Source organism: Amblyomma americanum, chromosome 6, assembly GCF_052857255.1.
Source record: "Amblyomma americanum isolate KBUSLIRL-KWMA chromosome 6, ASM5285725v1, whole genome shotgun sequence".
NCBI lineage: Eukaryota > Metazoa > Arthropoda > Arachnida > Ixodida > Ixodidae > Amblyomma > Amblyomma americanum.
Window position 1 is genome coordinate 59,432,357 of NC_135502.1, and position 20,216 is coordinate 59,452,572.

Consider the following 20,216-nt stretch of genomic DNA (forward strand, 5'->3'; position numbering starts at 1 on the left):
AACCATTGAAATGTATAGCGTGCGTGCATACATACACAGGCGCTTAAGTAGAATAAACTAGCCAGGAAGTGCTGCTCAGGGCTTCATTATCATTGGCTCAATGCCAACCCTAAGGTATTCATTGGAATTGAGAGTGGTCATTCCTGATTTACTCAATGCAGAGTCGTCACTAATGACCATTTTTATAGAAATTCATGTGAAGAACAAAGAGCAGCAACTGGAGCATTGGAAATGTGGTCACCAGAGGATAGCTTTTCACACAGCCCATGCTTATTTGGCTGCCTGGCTTTGGTAAAAAAAGCAATGAAAAATGAATGCAGCTGCTTTTCACAGTGACTGCAGCTGAAAACTGACATGAGACAGATATGTTGCAGACATGAGTAAGCCTTTAAATGAGGCACTGAGGAAAACTCCATCCAATCATTGTTCTCAGTAAAAATTGATTCTCTGGCTCCTTCTGGCTATGGTGAGTCAGTGACGTTTGTCTGGCAGCAAAAGACGCATTAAAGGGACTATGCAATGAATAAAAAGTCGCTTGTAAATGTTTTCAATGCTTAGAAATGATGCTAAGAAGCATTCACACCAAATATGAGTCTTCGGAACTGAGCCAGCAATTTATTATGAATTTTTAAAAACCGTGTTTTTTAAATTTCGCGGGCCGATTGGTGTGCTCGTAGTGACCGATTTTGAAACTAAAATCATGAAAAAAGACGTCACCGTACACATGACGTCGCCAGGCCACCACACGATGTCATTCGCGGAGTCACGGGCATACTTCCGCTAGCCGTGAAAATCGTCTGCTCGTGCCGTCGCGTGACCCTCTTGGGCAAGCGCGAGCCAGGGCATTGCCCGCGCGCATATGGTTTCAATTTCTGTCGGGAGTTTCGGAGCCAATCGCAGTGGCTCGCCGAGTCGCTACTGTCGTCGCTGGCGTTCAGCCGGTACGGCGTGAACGCATAGGGCTCGATGCCCATCTCAGCCGTAAGAGCGAGCAGTCGCGCCTCGAGGTCCGGTTTCATTACTGCTAATTACAACAGACGGCAAGCAAAGAAACCCGACGTGCGTTGCAATCACGCCACCGACGCTGCTGCTGGGGTGCTAGGAGCGACAACCGGAAGTTGCAAAAGGAACGTCAGCAGATGACCTATTCATGGACGGGGCCCAGTCCCAGAGCTGTTTTCTTTATTTTTGTCTGGTGCCCCGCGTGGACGAGTTGAGGGGGAGAGGAGGAGCGTAATTTTTAATCGTCTATATCTTCGTTGTTATTGATGCTAGCTTAAAAATTCTTGCGTTGGGGTGACGAGTGATGAAATGCCTATCTCTCGTGTGCTTTACGTAATCTCAATTAATTTATTGCATAGTCCCTTTAAAGGAGCAGAGAGACATAATTTTGATGGCATGTTTTCTTCTCTACAACGATGCAGAAGACACTGCTATGCATAGATCACTATGTGGTATTCGCCTACGACCGCTACATAATTTATGATTGAAATTTTCTGTCATGTTCTTTTGTTTTTGGTTTCAACAGCCGAACAATGGCCATGACGTCAAAGTATGGCTATGTATCATGTGAGGCATGGAAAACGTCGATATAATGGCTGCTTCATCATTTTTGTTTACTACAGCTCTGAAACCAGTCTTCTTTAAGGGCCGGAATAACAACGAATGTAGAAGCAGTGAATATATTGCAGTTTTTTCATGCCTCACATAACCACACTTTGACATCACAGTCATCGTTTGGCTGTTGATAACCGAAACAGCATGAGAAAGAAATAACTAGCGCATCATTACACATCAGTACAAACAAGAAACATGCACCTAAAGGTTAGGTGTCTATACTCCTTTAATCTGGGAGAAAATTGGATTTAAAAATCTTCCCACAAGTAGATTCCAACTAGTGTCGTCCTTACCAGAATGGGTGAGTCACTACCATTTTAAAGGGAATGACAGAGTAGCGTAGCCTTGGGGTCCTCGCCCAGAAAGCGGGAGTTGACTGAAGCGTTGTACTTACAAAATCAGTCTGTGATGGCGGCGCCTGAATTTTATTGTTTGGTCTTTTCTAGTTTATAAAAGCTCAGTTTTCGATGCGAGTGGTCTCTTTGGGATTTGAATGTGGCACCCTGTTGATACAGGGCGACTTCGATTTGTGCTCAGCGTGCCTTTAAGGGCCCATGTCCGAGGGTCACCCGACCCAGACAAATAGTTGAAGGAGGCTGTTAGGGCAACCCTTTTTTACTAGAGCTTTTTCCAAGCGTCATGTTTCAAGAGAGGTGCAGGTGGCTAAGATTACTCTCATCCCAATCTGTGACCTTTATCCTCAACTTGTTCTTGAGGCAGTTCAGGTCATGCCCTGCCCAGTCAACACTTGTGTCATCTTTTGGCGTAAAAGTTGCTTACTAACTTCCTGCCGGCTAGAGCAGAGTGCCTTCCTGTGCCTTCTGCTGTGCTGGGGTGAATGGATCGTAGTGTGGTTGTGGTAGGGCCAGTACTGTAAGTTCTGTAGGCCTGCTGGGGGAGAGGGTTGTTTACCTGCTACATGAGTGGTCTCTGCATCAACTGCTTTGCCTGCAGGTGCATTCATTGTGCATTTGACATCGGCCACCATGGTGGCTTAGTGGTTATGGCACTCAGTTGCTGACCCAGAAGATGTGGGTTCGATCCCGGCCACCACAGTCGAATTTCGATGGAAGTGAAATTCTATAGGCCCGTGTGCTGTGTGATGCTCCGAAGCCCTTCACTACGGCGTCCCGCATACCCTGAGTTGATTTGGGACGTTAAAGGGACAGTGAGAACTCTACAGTTTTTTTTTGTTAGCACAATCTGATAGTTCGGCATTTCATGGCTTTGTTGCCGCTTGTTCGGGAGCCAAAAATGCATTTTTATTTCAAAGAAATTTGGATTCGAAGTTGAAAAAGGTTTTCCTGCCCTCTGATTCAAACTCGAAGCCCTCTTATGACGTCACAGTTTCCTCTTATGACGTCACGGGACGGAGTGACATGAAACGTTACATAAACGCAGACTCCGTGATTTCTGGGGGCTAGCGTTGCGGCCTAGCAGCAGTCGAAAGCTACTGCAGCTGCACGTTGAAGGCATTTTATAGGGGGTCGCTACCGTCACTTCGTTTATGTTTGCTGTGGCGTTTTGCCAGCGTTACGATAGATCCCGTTCCCTAACCAGACAACGAAGTTCTCGCAAAAACTCCGGCCTGCGTTTCAGCAACCTCACCTCCACAGAGTGCGCGATGCTTTTGAGGGAGCACGGTTAGGTTAGGCGCTGGCGGGTCGTTTCCCCCCTTCCTCAGTGAGCAGCCGTTGCTAATTAAATATCTTAAACCCCAGTGCGGGGAGTCGCGAGGGGCGAGGACAAGGTCGGCGCGTCGCGCCCATCGGCGGCTGGCCGAGGCTTTGGGCCCAATGGATGGTGATTCCTTGAACGGCAGCCTTGCACGGTGCAGCAGGCAGCGTCAAGGAGGTTTCTCACGATTACAAGGGCCAGGTTATTTATTTATTTATTTTTTGCTACAAAATACGGATGGGCGCTCAAGGGCGCTTGCGTTTTAAGGTGGCGGCTTCAAAGTAAAACCAATGCACGACGCTTCAACAGGTTCCGCGTGTTTCCTGAGGTACGAGGTCCACTGGATCGGTCTCTCTCGCCCACTTGCATGTACCTTCAGATCTATACTGTGGATGGATTAAATTAGTCAAGAGTTCGAAGAGAACAGCTCCGCCCAACTGCCGAAGCTATTGTATGGAGCCACAAACAAACGAGTTGGAGGAGGGCGGAGTCACGGTCTCTGCAGGTTCCAAATCTTTTTTTCTTAACCGCCTTGTATCTTGTCTTCCGTCCCTAATAAACGATTTCCGTTAGGTAGTTTGAAGTTGACTGGCACAGCCAGGAACGTTTCGCCGGGTGAGCGTACAAAGACAGAAGTGCTCTTTATACTGCTAACTGCCTTGTACGATCACCGATCATCGTGCCATCATAGTTTTTCATCGACCGTGGTGATCATCCGACTAGCCTTAACACGCTCTTTCAAAGGTTAACTAGCACTTGAAGCGGCACTTGAAGTTCCTCTGCTGTTCGGCGCTTGTAAATCGAGGCGTGTCAAAAACAAAACCACGGGGCACGCAAAGCTCATAGACGCGAAGCGCCATAACAAACCGAAACTCTCCTGGCTGCCTCTGGCTCCACCAAGCATCGGTTTTCTTTGCTTCCAACATTCAGGTTGTCTTTTGTCTGTCTTCCTTGTGGGATAAAAGTGCACTATCGGTTTCCAAACAAAATTTACTTCAATATTGAACCGCACAACCTTCCTTTGTCAGTCTCAGAGATTCGTGGCGTCCATGGAGTAAGGAAAATTCCTCCAAGGTGGCGTCTCTTGTCCTATGACATCATCACGCTTGTACTTGCGATATTGGCCTGTTGCGGCGATACCTGTATTTTGGTTCTTGCTATTTTCTACCCTACAAGAGCTTTGTTTTCAGTAAGAGGGCCATTTTTGTAATCGGGCGCTGGTATTCTGACGATACAAGCCAACTGCAATTTCTCCTCAGTATCCCTTTAAACCCCCATAAACCATTTATGTTATGAGCACAAGTTTGTGGATAACGCAAGCCTGACTTTGGTCCTCAGTGGCAAAGTACCGTATTTACGCGCATAATTTTCGCACCCTTAACTTATCACCCGGGATTACAAAAACACATTTTTTACTCGCATATTTTACGCAACGCGCTGTGCTAGACCACCACGATGCACGCGGGCTCTACCCTATGGCTCTACCCAGTAGCATTCGGCTATTCCGCGTGTTTGTTCGAAAGGCTTTTTGAATCTTTCGTGCACTGGGCGTTCGTGGTGGTGTCAGGGGCTGCTGTTACAATCGCGGCGGCACCAGCGGCATCGCCACTCGGAACGACCAGCAGCACTTCCGAGGAGGATCGGCAGCTGATAGAAGAGCCAACACCGCTGTTTGTTTGGCTGATGCATGTGACTTGACTGCCGGCTACGCTTTTCTTGGTCGCTCTGACTGCTTGTGTTTGGTTGTTCGGTCGTGTCTTGCGATGGGATATCACAACTATACGGCAAGTTTCAAACTGCTTGTCAGCGCCTTATCACGGCCCGGAGCGGTGAAGCCAGCAAGAATAACTGCGTGCACACAAGTTTGCCCATAGACAATCGTTGTGTCAGCAAACTTGTGCGCACGTGGTTATTCTGGCTGGCATCGCAGCTCCGCGCCATGATAAGGCGCCGACAAGCAGTTTGGTCGACGCTCGCGCGGTACTGTTAAAGAATTGTGTGGTGTGATAATTAATTTATTGATTCGCGCTTGCTATCCCAAACGAAGTTGCGAAAGCAAACTTACGGAATCCGGAACTACCGAACAATTGGCTGGGCCGCAAGCGATGACGCTGTTTTAGCGTCTTATTCAGCTTCATGCATGCACCTTCATGCCATCCTGCAGTGGGGGGGGATGCGCGGCTTTTCATTTAGAGAACTTTTTTTCGGGGGGCGGCCAGTGTGGGTGCGGGTCCGGGTGCTGACGTATACGTAGCAACATACGCTATACCTATATTGCGCATTATGACCTTTGTGGAGTTGTTTAAGCCATGCTCGCGAAATTCCCGCATAATTTGCGCACCCCCTTCTTCGAGCCCTAATTCCTGAATAAAAAGTGCGCAAATTATGCACGTAAATACGGTATGTAAATGCCAGTATGCTGAAATTTTAGTGCGTGTGAAAAAAACGCCCGACTGGTCAGGATGCATTAGAAGTCCTTTATTACAGCATGCCTCGTAGTCCACTATGTCACTCACTGAAAGGCACACTGTGGACTACTCCACTTTTTTTCCTTAGTAAAAATTGATTATCTGACTCTTTGTGGCAGTATTGATGTTTGTTTTGTTGCAAAAGGGGTGCTTATTGGTGACAAAATGTGATTGAAAGACGGAACATTTTCTCCTGCCTCTCAGTTCAAACTCGTGACAGGCTGACCAAAAAGGACTCTGTGATTACTGTTTAGAAGTGAATAGTGGTGTAGCATAGCCTCAGAGATCTACATAAAAAGGGGGGGTTTGACGCCAACACAGTTTGCTTGTGGTGACTGCTGGTGGCGGCGATGTCTGTTTTTCACTTTCTTTCTTGCTTATCAAAGCTCTATTATCAGTGAAAGTAGCCTCTTTGTCATGAGAATGAGGTAATGTGTCAATGCAGGCCAGTTTGAATTTGCCCTCAGTGTTCCAATAACTGTCCCTGTGCTTGTCTTGTTTTTCATTTGTCATTCCTTATGTCACAGGCCTGGCCCTTTATGAAAAAGAGGACCTGCTGACCATCTCCCTGGGTGAACCCGTGCCAAAACTGAGGTGCTTCAATGCATCTGGAAACTTTGAGCGAAGTGTCGTGTATGGTCCACTGGCACGGGGAGTGCCTGCTAACTCCAAATGCCGCTTCATGGATGTGTACGAGGACTCTATCTTCGTTGCTGACCTCGGTGAGTTTGAGTAGCACAGTTGCCAGCACACCTTATCACCATTTATGGTAAAAAAGAAGAAATAAAGAAAACAAGCTGTCTCCTGTAATCAGTGCCATAAATAATTATTAGGGTAGGGTAGTTTGATATGCATCCTTCTTTTAGCGGGAGGCAGCTGTGGTAAGACAAAACTGTAACTGGGCCTTTTGTATGGTGGCGACAGTAACTTTTCAATTAGCGCTACGTCTGTGCCTGCAGATTTCTATTTCACTTGCACACTCGCATCTGTGTGCATCATGCATGTGTTGTCAACTTGCCGGCAACACTTGCAACCAAAACACTGCCCACGAATTAGCCTATCGGATATAAGCCACGTTTAAGTGAATGCGACAGCAGTGCATTTTATTTCCTAGTCCTAGCATGTCTCGCTGAGCCGATGCGCCACTGTTTACATGTACTGCTTCAAGTCTGGCGGGGTGGTCACCCCTCGCCCAGTGCACATGGTAGAGGGGTCCAGCCACTCGTATCTTGAGCACAGTCTGCTTTGTTATCTGGCTCGGCGGTCAATGTGTAGCCATGACAGGGAGAAGGAGGGGCACCTCCAAACCTGTCTCCATTCACTGCGCGAGTCGACTTGCCATGATCTACCCCTGTCTGGCGTGCTGATGCGCTTTCCTAGCGCATTATCGCCTTTTACATGAATGTGATACGCTAAAAAGTTGATGCGATGTGTTGCTGTCGCATTCATGTAAATGTGGCTTTAGGCAGGAGGGCACACGAAGGGTGTCCACCGGGATGTGCTCGCCAATGAACACGCAAAGCTAACCCACAATCTGTGGGCATGTGTGTAAATATTGACCCCACTAGTAATATCCATACCATGGAGCAATGGGAGGCACTGATGCGCAGTTCTAGCCCTGCTATTCAAGCGGCGATAGTAGCCTTAGCTGCAGAGGCCTCCCTACTATGCCGTATAAACGCATGTAAGGGCTGCACTTTTTTTTTCTCAGATCTGAGGGCCAATTTCTGGGGTCCGGCCCATACATGGGATTTGCAAGAAAAAAAAATTTTTAAAGTAGAAACACACTAATCATGAAGTCAGCGGCATTTATTCTACTCTCAATCACCACTCGCGGTGTATGACTCCGAGCTGATGCTGTGCTCCGGTGCAAGCTCATCCCACATGAAGTCGCGCAGCACGTCCGCTGTCAACGCGCAGCTGTTTATTCTGCGCTTCCATCACTTAGCAGAGCAGCTCTTCTTCCAGTTTAGGAAACTTGCACGGCTTGCCTCGGAAAGCGCGCTTTTTGCAGCTTGTGTTCCTCAATGCATCCTTTTGCTTGCACCATCGTTGGACGCACTTATCGGCCATGTCGAATTTTTGGCCGGCCGCCCGCTTGCTGTGTTCGACAGCAATCTCCCAGACTTGTAGTTATTAAGGTGCTTGCCCATTGTGCTAAAACTGCTAAAACTACAACGCCACGAAAGCCACAACTACGGTGAAGCACAACTCTCCTGCTGGAGCTGGTGATACTGGTGCCGATATGGGTAGTGGGACCTGGCGGCGGAGGAAAAAGTTGACAATGATCATGAGCCGCGGCCTCTGGCGCCATCCATGGGCGGCACCTGGAAGCTCCTGTGCACATGCATTGCCTCTGCGGTCAAGCGCGCAGTTGCTCGTAGCTGGAGCCAATCACATTCAGAAAATGGCTTCACCATGTGCCACAGAGTTAGAAGCCATCACATGTAACTCTACAGGCAACTTTAGGCCACTATAACATTGCTAAGCTTTTGCACATTTGTGCAAAATATTCTCGTTAAATCAGGATTTCGGGTAAAATCGTTGTTAGGGCTTGAAGTTTTATTTCAAGTATGAGCTTCATAAAATTGTCATTTTGAGTCCTTGCAACTAAGACGCACTGATTAAAATTTATAGCCAAGGAGTAACGCCAAAGTAACGTGCGGTACTTTTTTTCGGTAACGGTAATGCGTTACCTTTTTTTTTTGTGTGTACCTAACGTAGGGTGGTAACTCGTTGCTTTTTTTTTAGCGTAACGAGTAACATATTTAGTTACTTTTTTTCAGTAACTTCTGCAACACTGGTTCCTTACGGGGCAGTGTCATAAAAGCTGAGAGCCGCACTTGCTGGAAGTGCGGCCTCTTGAACTTCGTGGGGGGGGGGGGGGGGAGTTTACGGCACCTCCTCATCGCTATAATAAAGTGGTATGGTCAAAGTTGTTCATTGCATTGGAAATGAATTGCCATTTCCCTAATGCATATTTTGATGGTAGATCCCACTCATTCGTGATAAGCAAGCGTTTGTTATATTTGTGGCCTTTATAATGGAGTTCGACTTTGTGTAGGTCTTCCTATTGTCTGGAATTTGTGTGGAAACAGTTTGCAGATTGCATTTGAACTTTGTGTTCACTTGCCTATGAACCCCTCATATGTGTCTTATCTACAGTAGCCGACGGGTAATTCGGACTCCAATAATTCGGACTTGTAGGATATTTCGGACCTCGATGAGGCACCGTTAGGCACCCCATAGAAGCGCATACATATCCGCGACGGATATTTCGGACTTAAGTCCGAAATTTCGATTTTTTGGACTAATTTCAGTCGCCTGCAGGCCAAAATCGGCCATCCTATCGGCTTTTCGCCGGCGCAAGAGGCACCATCTTGGATTGAGGTGGATTTACGCTGCAGTTGGATTGGCTTGACATACTTTCGGCACATCATTTTTGCCAGTAGAGGCCCCTGCGAACTCTGACACTTTGAGGTGGCAGTCAGATTGTCATCGCCATCAACTTGCTTTTGTTGCGGGCAGTTATCGCTTGTCCCATATTTGATGATTGGTTGTCGGGGGAAGGAAATTGCACAGTAGCTGTCTCACATCTCGGCACATACCTGAACCGGCCATTAATGGAAGGGATAAAGGAGCGATTTAGAGGAGAAAGTGAGAAAGAGGTGCCGTGGTGGAGGGCTCCGGAATAATTTAGACCACCTGGGGATTTTTAACGTGCAATCACATCGCACAGCCCACGGGTGCCTTTGCGTTTCACTTCCATCGAAATGCGGCCACCACGGTCGGGTTCGAACCCAGGTACTCCGGATCAGTAGCCGAGCGCCCTAACCACTGAGCCACCGCGGCAGGTCTCGTACTTTCGCCATTCGCCGTTTCGTCTCTTGGGTTTCTTTGACCGCGTCGACCAATGTGCGCTCAGTCTTCACAAAGTTACATCCGTTCGCCGTTTTGTGATTGTGTCCTGCGGTTCCTCCGCTTTGAACGAAAAGTGCCTTGTCTTTGCGTGTGTTTGACGAGCGGTGTGGTGCACACTCTGGTTGTAGACAACATGGCCCCGCTGGTGCTGCCAGGTCCGTCAAAGAGGCGTGGGCAGTATTCAACTAAATGCCATGACCTTTTTGTCTAGCCTGTACACTGAAAGCACAACTTTGGTGCAAATACATGCGCAAATCGTCGCCAGCAAGAGAAATTTGCGAGAAGGTAAAATCATCTCAATAAAGTGATTGTTTTGTACTTCACGGATTTTTCGGACTGTTTGATTATTCGGACCATTTTTCGGGTCCCTTCGAGTCTAAAAAATAGGTCGGTGACTGTATTTACTAAATTGCAAAAATTTGGAGCTGACCTGAAGTGTATGAAGTGAGCTGAACACTAAGCAAGGACAGTGGGCGAGAACTACCAGTATAATTTTCAGGAGCGAATGATTTCAGACTCATGAATTCTTCTATATGAACAATAACAAGGAGATAGCATAGGAGAGAAACTGAACGCAGAACGCAGAAACTAAAAATAATAAGACAAGGTGCCACATAGGAAAAATTTAAGGGTTGACTCTTGTTATAGCTTGCACATGTGTGCACTGTACAGTGCAGCTGAAATTTTGCTCTGAACAGAAAAACGATGGCTTTAATTAATTTGTACAAGTGTAAACAAGTTTGATGGGATGAAAAAAGGAAAAAAATTTCTTGCATCTATTAACTCTACAACGATTGGCAGTGATGTAAAAGCATCTATACTATAATTATAGAATTACTGCTCCTTGGTTAATAATAGTGGCAACAGCACTGCAACTCTAAAACATCATGATGGTAGCGATGAACAGATGTTAATGGCTATGCAAATAGTTTCTACCTGAAGCATTGAGGAGTTCATGAAAAATTAAGTGTTTGTAGGACAGTGGTACATATGTGTACTACTTTTCACTCAGTTTTTCTTGCTCGCAAACAAACAGTGGTGCACTCATCCACTACGTTTTAGTGTTCTGCCATGTATAGCGTTCTTAAACAATACGGCATGTTTTTATTTTTCACTGACAGGTGTCATAGATATACCATATGTTTTTGAAGGCACGTGTAAATTTTGACTCCGTGCAGTTAGGCCTAAAAAATTAAGGGTGGAATAAGATTAGTTCCTGATGTCTACTGAGCGTTTAAATTCGTTTGTTTCTAAAATGATCCTTAGGGATTCAATTCCAGTTATAGAGAAATTTGATGGGCTTTGTGGGCATAATTTTTTAACAAAACTGTTGTTAGATTCTGCCTGACACACTCCTCCTAAGCAGCTCACTCGCGGTTTTAGACTTCATAATGCAGGGCTGCAAATAGATGTGTAGGCTTTCGAGCATAATATAGGTAATGCATACTTTTCAGGCTGGTACTTTTCACAAGAAAAGACAGCAGACCTCTTGTTTGAATTTCGGAACAATCCAGAACTGAGCGAAGATGACAGCGAATGCACTAGTGATGAGGAATGCATTTCAGAGTAGGAACCAGCAGAAGAAAGTGAGGCAAGCAACAGTAAGCCCTTTTGTTGCACTGCTACTGCGAAGCGCATGAGTTCGTTACAGCAAAAAAAAGCCTCCAAAAAAAGACATTTGCTAGCCTTGAATGCTGTCGATGACAACAACGTGGTGCATCATCGCAAACCTAGGAAGGCAGTGACCAGCTTGGAAAAGTGTGTTCACTTGTAAATGAATTGAAAGTGTTTCGTAGGACACTATACTTCTTCCGTGCATTACTCCACGAATGAAAGTATTAAATATCTGTATCCTTAACGATCGCATCGCCAGTATTTTGTAGGTGGTGGTTGACCGCGCAAAAGCAGACCACTTGGGTCGTGAATGACAGAAAGGGTTGATATTACTGTTTGAAGTTTTTTTTGCTTAAAAGTGTGTCTAAAGCCACAATGCCGTTATATATGTTAGCTCTAAACTCTCACTAGATGACATGTTCTTCGTGAACATTGTGTCAGTGGAGGTCAGTACTTGAAATGTTACATAACTATAACTTAACAAGCTCATCATGTTTTGCAGCAGCCTTTACATGTGGTCTTTCGAATTTTACTAGCTGTGAGCAACAAGCATCGGGAGCCTCGGAGAGAGATCATGTACTGAGGAACTGTCTCTAAGCTGGAAAGCTCTACATACCAGTAAAACATATTCATCTTGAGGCAAAGGCAAGCGTAGCAGGGGACAGCAGAAGGTTAGGTTGCAGGCATAGGGTGGGCGCAGCTGGCAAAGAACACAGTTAATTGGAGAGACATGGGAGAGGCCTTTGCCCTGCAGTGGGTGTAGTCAGGCTGGTGATGATGATGATGATGATGATCTTGAGGCACCTCTAAATGAATGCTGCCCAATGCCAGATCCAGGGTTGAAAGTTGTCATGTAATCAGGGTCATGGCATCATAGACAAAGGAGCATGCAGCACTAAATGGCACAAGCCACTGATAAACATGAGGATTGAACTCACTGGAAGGACCAAGCAACATCTGCAGAAATGTGCTGGAAGCTTAGTAGCTGTACTACCTGCTGTAGGCAAAGACTTTATGCTCCAAATGTGGCTTACCACAGAATCTAGCCCTGGTAAAGAACCAGTCTAACTGGCGCAGGCTTACTGCTGAGTCGACAGGTGATTGACTGTGATATTTTTCATTGATTAGGAACACATACCATCGAACATGTGTGTAGCTTTAGTATTGGAAGACATTCAGAAAGCAGCTTAGTTTCCTAGTTTTTAGTTTAACTGTATTTGTTGAAAAACCTGCATGTCTGCTGTCTACGAACCACTAATAACGAAATGCTAGAAATTCAAGCCGCCGCGTTGACTCAGTGGTTATGGTGCTCGGCTGCTGACCCGAAAGAGGCAGGTTCGGTCCTGGCTGTGGTGGTGACATTTCTGTGGAGGTGAAATGCTAGAGTCCTGCCATGTACTGTACAATGTCGATGCACGTTAAAGAACTGCAGGTGGTCGAAATTGTCTGGAGCCTTCCGCTACGGCATCCCTTATAGCCAGAGTCGCTTTGGGATGTTAAACCCTATAAACAAAATGCTAGAAATTCAGATCTTTCATATTACATTTTTGTGATCTCAGAATTACAGGTTTTTGTGGTGTATACAGGATTACGGGAGAACATACAGAAGTTTGGGGAGAACATAATTGCTTAAAATTGAGCAAACGGTTCCATCTGGGTGCTAGCTCAGCTTTGCACTCGTCGCTCCCTTCGTTTGTTTTTTCTGGTAAACTTAGCCGACGTTACAGTGTGGACAGTAAAAAGCTTGTAGCAGGGACACCTCTTAACAGGGGACTTTGCGAATAAGAGGAGGGTACATGAGCGGCGTGGCAGAAAAGCTAGGGCTCCAGGTCGGCTCGAGGAGATAAGATTAAAGCCGTCTCTAGGGTCCAGCAGAGCGCTCGGTATGGGTCCTGCCTCCGTCTGCATTCTACAAGCTCTTTGTCGTGTGCACTGATGCAGGGCTAAGCCGTGTGTACAAGACTGACATGAAGGGGCAGCTGATGTCAATTTTCGGCACCAGGGGAAAAGAGCATGGCCGCATGCTGGAGCCATCAGGTGTGAGTGGCACGGAGCGCTTTCTCTTCATTGGAGATAGCAGGAACAACCGGATCCAGGTGAGCACTGAATCAATTTATTGCCAAGGCCCGCAGAAAGTGATGCAGAAACTGTGTGAAGGTTGTACACAGCGAATTCCTCCTTGTCAATGAATGGCTTAAATTTCGTCATCAATTGTGCAGGTGTCTGTTTGCTGACAACTGTGGGGTCTGATGTCGAACTACCAGCTCTTGTGGCAGCAATACAGGTTGACTTAAATCTGGGTCTCTTCGTTTTTGGGTTGAACTTGATGACCCAAAAATGTATCATGAATAAAATGTAACTTGCAATCATACAATTTTAGAGGCACCACGCGGAAACTGGTGGATGTCTTGGACTTGCTATTTTGGAGGCACGTTTTCAATTAATTGATGATGTTGTTAAACATCCTTCTTAACACTCGTTATCTGTGATGTAGCTTTATCTAAGGATAAGTTCAAAAAGTATGTTTTAGAAGTGAGAGGTCCAGAGAATAGATATTGCCCAAATGTGTTGTAATTATTGTGTTAAACACAATGCACTATCGACATCCTGTTCCAGGGCTGTTGTGCATTTGAAATGGCCACTGTAGTGTCAAATCAATTTTCTTGCAATGTACAAACCAAAATCAGTGTCATAGAGTGCTGCGTCTGAGGATGATAATGTACACAACAAAAATAATTGTGACATGTAGAAAAACAAAAGAAATATCTGATTTGGCAAACAGTTTTTAGTGCAAGCTAACATTTCTGGATGTTGAAATTGATGAGCAAAAATCAGCCTATTATGTACTGCGTAAAAACAACCACTAATAGTATATTAAGTGAGGGGTTGGGAGGATGCAGTTGTGGAAAATATTGTTGAATAATCTGGTCTATGACTGATTTGTAACTGAAAAAATATCAATGATAAAGTCATGTGGCGAAAATTCATCTGCTACGTGTTGAAAACAAACGCGCTTGGGAGACGCAGGCGCGATCCGGTTGTGTGAGGAGCCAGCTGCGCCTCCGAAGTAGCAAGTTTGTGTTTGACTGACATGAACTGCGCATGCACAGTAGGGTTTGGTGCTGGTGTGTGTGTGTGTTTTTTCAACCAGTAGAGCTGAAGAAGAGGTGCGCATGGGCAGAGCGGCCGTGTGAGGAAGGCGGGTTTTCTGCCATCGGTGCATTGTGTGCAGCATGCCGAATTTCAGGTGTTCCAAATGCAGTCCCATTCCTTGTTGGATGGCACGAACCTGGGAGCCACTCTCACGTCCCTGAATACTTAAGTGCTGCCCTCACATAACCGACTCTGCAATCACTGAGCAGTGTTATACAACTGTAAAGACAAACCACAGACGAAGCCTTGTGTCATACCCAGAGGTGGGCAAATGCCCTCATTTTTACTTTTCCTCCCTCACCCTCACTTTTGAATCCATGGCCCTTGCCCTCATTTTGAAAAGCTACCTGGCTCTCCCTCACCCTCAATTCAAAAAATTTGCTGGCCCTCCCTCGCCCTCACATCGTCCGTCCTTCCTCACCTTCATTAACAGTCGCTTTAAAACTCGAGTTATTGTTTGTAGTTGGCAACTTCTGGCGATATTACTGAGTAATAAACATATGAGACAAGCCCTCAAGGCATTATTGGACGAGCAGCTAGATGCTTATATTGTTGTGTGCGTGCGTGTACATGTACGTGTGTATGTCATTTGAGCTAATGCGTGGGACAAAGCCGAGGCAGCTACGAGTTGAGCCCTAAAATATCACTGTGCCTTTACTTCTGGCACGCAACTGTATGCATACATGTGCCCTGCGCTTATAACATTTCATTGTTATCTATATGCACTGCTAAAATGAGTCAGCACGTTGTTCTGTGTGTACAAAAACTAATGTACGCCAGTATTTAGAAAACAATGCAGTAGCGTATACCACAACAATTACAATAAGTGCTAGGCACAGAATAGACTCGGAACAAGGAAAGTCTATAGGTTGCTTGATTACCATTACCCTATGAGATTGTGATACCACTGGGTCTTCTGAAATTCACTGCTTCTAATCTGCCATTTCGTGAGGTTTGCTGCATGCTCGTCTGATGACGCTTCCACGCGCACAGGTGGAAGATTATGAAGACCACGCTTTCAAACTGCAGCGTGAGAAACTGGCAGTTTTACGCACCAGAACGCGGGTACGTAATGAAGACAATGACATTGCAAGCACAGCTCGAGAGCTTTGCAGCTCGTTCGTACAAGCAGGAATTTAAGGTTTCTCTCAACTGATTGGTCACTTGTGGGAAGTGTATGAACCGACCGAATTTAAACCGCAGTGGCACTCCCTCTTGGTGATGTGCTCAGCTTTGCGCGGCTCGCAACTAGTGCTCTGTTGCTCTGCCTCTTTGCTATGTGTTACGTGGCGTTTCCTAAAAGCTGTGTGAATAATTCAGTTAATGTAAATAGAACATATTTTAAATGTAAAATACCATGCTTAAAGAAAAGTTGTGCTGATGGCCTAGTGGTCTGAAGCAGCGGCCAGCGAAACTGATTTTTTAGCGCCGCCGCGGGTTCGGTTCCCGCTTCCCCAGTTTTAAAGTTTTTTATTTCTTTAGTGTCTTCCCCCAGTGCGATTCCTGCTTTCCACCGCAGTAAGGCTCTTATGCTGTCGCTTAAAATAAAACATTATTCAGGCCACTTGAAAAGCAAACGGGTTGCTAAAATGCAGCATTTGGGCTGAATAATGGCAATCACTAACTCCCCGAGTCTGGAGTGAACGATACATGTGGGGGCCATTTTAGTGCCCTAGTGCTTCACTCCGCAGAAAAGCAGTTGCCTGTCTGCCCGAAGCCTGCTTCTAGCACGTGGGCCACCTTGGTCACATGACGTGACGTCATCACAAGCTGCCCTCCGGATTGCGAGCAAGCTGCCCACCGTGGCAGTTCAATTATTGGTTATAGTCGCGAGAGATTCCTTAGGAAGAAGATGGGTCTCATAAGTCCCACCGATGGCAGCACCTGCCATCGCAGGGCAGTGGTGCGTAGTTTAACCGCTGCACATCTGCGCCAGGAGCAGTATGAGAACTCCCTGAGATCTGTGAATGCAGAGAATGACCAATTCTACCGCAGTACAAGTCTAAAATGATGGAATATCACACAAACTTACATAGTATGATATATCAAACGAAGTAAGCCAGTTCAGATCAAGCAAAAGCATAGAAAGGTGAGATAAACCATGCAAAACCAGTGCTGATCGTGCTAGCGCACGATAATTCATGGTTAACCTAAGCTAAACCGCCCGTGATTTTTTTGCTTGCACGTCTACGCATGACCCAAACACTGCGTATCAATTCCCTACCATGTCTGCAAGAAATTTGGTTCATAAAATCAGGCGCACCATTACGAGGTCACAAGTCTCACCTGGGGCAGAAATAAACCAAGAGATGTTCCTGTTATTTGGAGAGCAGTACAACTTTTTGTTTTTAGCACCTCGTACAATGCAAGGTGGAGCCAGCGATGATTCAGACCAAGGTGGTTAAGCTGCTGCTTTATTTCTATGGTAAGACTACAGTGGTTGGCTTTGCCCACCACATTGCGGACACCGCTTTCTTATACAGTCGAACCCGGATATATTGAATTCGACGGGGATTGGAAAATAGTTCGATATAGCGAAAATTCGATATACAGATATAGGCCAAAAAAGCACTCGCGATCATAAAAAATTGTGGCTTACCAATTGGAACAGCCGCGAATCACATAGCATGTGCACACAATATGAAAGCGCTTTATTTCACGGAAAAAAAAATCACTAATTTTGGGCTGCTTTTTCCTCTGGGAAATGAAGTTTAAAACACTAGTTTCAATCTTCTCGAGTCTGTCTAGGTGCGAGAGCCCAGTGCCTTCCATTTCGCCGCAACAGCGCCGAATCAGGCTGAACGCTGACGCCAGTTCAGTGGCTGTGCACGGACGCGTTTCTTCGAAAACACAGTTGCCCTCGTTGTCGCTGGAATCGCTGTCTTGAACGCCAGCTATTCCGGTCACAAAGTCCTCATCAGCGAGGTCGGCTACCGCTTGAACTTCGCTGTCAGCATTAATGAAGTCATCAACAGTAACTTCGGGCGGGACGGTGCCAGAAAAATTGGACAAGTCGCGGAACGCGTCCTCCAAGCACTCATCGTCATCTAAAGCTTCCGGACGTTCATCTCTGGCCAATTCAAGGCCTGCCTTGCCAAAACAGTTGGCTACTGTGGCCTGCTTCACGTTGCCCCAAGCGCCGGTAATCATCTGGATCGCGCCAAGCAGGTCAATCTTGAGATCGGTTCCCATGCGGAGGTTTATGAGGAGCCGTTGAATAAGTCGCTTCCGATAGCCTACCTTGAATGCCTTTATGATACCCTGGTCGAGGGGCTGCAGTCTCGCTGTGGTGTTCGGCGGGAGAAACTTCAATTCGATGTGCTGCAGCTTGCAAGTTGTTTGATGGGCCGAACAGTTGTCTACCAGAAGGCAAACTCGGCGGCCCAACTTGCCCAACTCAGCGTCCCAAGCATGCAGCCATTCAACAAAAAGTTGACGTGTCATCCAGGCCTTCCTATTACAGCCGTAGCGGATGGGAAGCTGTTTACAGTTCTTGAAGCAGCACGGTGACTTGCTCTTCCCAATCACGAATTGCACGAGCCGTCCATGTTGGCTGCAAGCAGCACCGACACACTCACTTTGCTCATTTTACCACCGTGGCATGTGGTTCCACGAAGAGCGAGTGTCTTATTCGGCAACATTTGTTAAAAGAGACCAGTTTCATCTGCATTGAAGATTTCTGCAGGTGAAAACTTCTCAGTGATCTTCGGCCACTCCTCAGAAAGCCACTGCTGCATCTCCTGGCTTCTGACAGCCCCACTTTCTCCTGAAATGGCCTTTCCTACAATGCCGTGGCGGTTTTTAAACCGTTGCAGCCATCCAGTGCCACCGCAAAAGTTCTCTTCGCCAAGAGCCGTAGCAAACCATTTGGCCTTTTCGATTAAGGTCGGGCCATCCACGGGAATATTTTTCGCTCGGATTTCAAGAAACCACGTGTGGAGTGCCTTCTCCACTTTGTCAAAAGCAGCAGGGCGCACACGACACGCTCCCGAGCGACTTTCCTCACCTGCTTTAAGCTTGATGTCCTGCTTGTTTTTTAACAACGTACTTAAAGTACTCCGCAGAATGCCGAATGCGTCTGCCACGGAGGACTTCTTTTCTCCATTCTCGACACGCCGGATTACTTCAAGCTTTCTTGCAAAGTCCAGATTCTTCCTCTTTTTTATGTCCGCGGATGCCATAGCTCACCAGATGACTGCAATCACACACGCTACACACGGCACGTTGAAACAGAGGTACGCACAACAACATGCACGATGTGCAGATGGAGCAGTCCGAGCGAAGCCTGTTCGAGCGACAGTCAACGGGGCTGCGAAGGAACGACAAAGGGAAAAGAAAGAAGAGAGCGGGGAAAAAGATCGGCAAATATGCCATCGAAAGCGCTATGTTCGTTTTTTGAGCCCTCTCTGGCTCTCTCATCTCCCCTGGCCCACGAGCGACCGTGCCGACCCTTCACTCTCTCTCTCTCTCCCTTTTCCCAGGAAGCATGGCTTGGAAACGTCGCCGCGTCTCCATGCCGCGCACTCTCTTCGATGAGCTCCAATGCCCTTGCCCAATGCACACGCCGGCGGTAGAGGAGGAGCGAGAGAGCTCGCGCCGGTGGGGCGCAAGAACGGGGGAAAGGCTCTGCGTCTCCGTCGCTAGGCGACGGCCGCGCATGCGCAGAGGAGGAGCCTGCTGACTGACTCTGCGGAAAAGTTTACCTCTGAGGACCGGACACGAATGTCTTTGGGAAAAGCGCACCTTCCAGGGGCGCGGCGCAGTGCGCCGTTCGATATATCGAATGTCCAACGAAAATGGAACTCGATATACTACGCAATTGTCCTATACTTTTACATAGTATTTTCAAGGGGGTAATCTGTGTGTTCGATATAGCCAATAATTCGAAATATGCGGGTTCGATATATCCGGGTTCGACTGTACTGCAATTCCAGCGAAAATAGAAAGAAGATAGGACTGTACTGAACTACTGACCGTGTGAATGAAAAAATTCTACTCCAACGCTGCCAACAGGCTTTGATTTGACACTGGAATTTCGTAGAAGTATTTTGATGCGCTACAGCAAGTTCTTTGAAACCTCACTAAGCTGGAATCGGACTTCATTCCCGGAAACAAGGCTTAGAACTTGAGAATTCGACAGCCTTACTAGGTATAATTTCTACATGCTTTACACTCTAATCATCTCACACAATCGGGGCTGATAATGAAAATAATGACTGCGGTACCACTGTTCCCGTTGTACCGGCGGCCACCCGCACGGCCTGGCCATTGCCCCATTGTTAGCACACTATACAACGTGTTTCACCTAAAACTGAACACAATTTTGTAGCGATAGCTACATTACGCTAGCATTTCGACCCTTCAGCGTCGTGGCGCCATGGCTGGTCACGTGACGCGGAGCAGCTGCTGCCGGCGTTGTGCGCAGGCGAAACTGAGAGGGAGTGGAGAGGGGGAGAGAGAGAGTGAATCCACGTCCAGGGACGAAGATGAAGAAGGAACGCCCAGCGAAACAAAGCGGCCAGAGACTGACTTTGCAATTCGACTGAGCGAGTTCTACTCGGGCAGCTGTGGCTATCGCGTCACTCCAGGTTTAACCAGAGCTAAACCACAGCCATTTTTTTTTTTAATAGGCTTTTTGAGTTAGAACACTTTTTTCTGCGTAGCATTTTCGGCGGTGTAGTACATTGCAGCGACGGAGATGGTGTGCGGCTCACCGCCTTTCGTGTTCGCCTCGTGTACCTATGGACTGCAGAAATTGCGTGTTCC

The 20,216-nt window shown here is 46.8% G+C and overlaps 1 protein-coding gene across 1 annotated transcript in view; it reads left to right on the plus strand.

Moving 5' to 3' along the window:
- Positions 1-20,216, plus strand: part of LOC144093558 (uncharacterized) — a 50,743-nt gene that overhangs the window by 14,857 nt on the left and 15,670 nt on the right. Inside the window, exons 5-6 of the mRNA XM_077627089.1 lie at positions 6,290-6,484; positions 13,239-13,393. Of these exons, the coding sequence (XP_077483215.1) occupies positions 6,290-6,484; positions 13,239-13,393 (350 nt within the window). The remainder of the gene's footprint in view (positions 1-6,289; positions 6,485-13,238; positions 13,394-20,216) is intronic.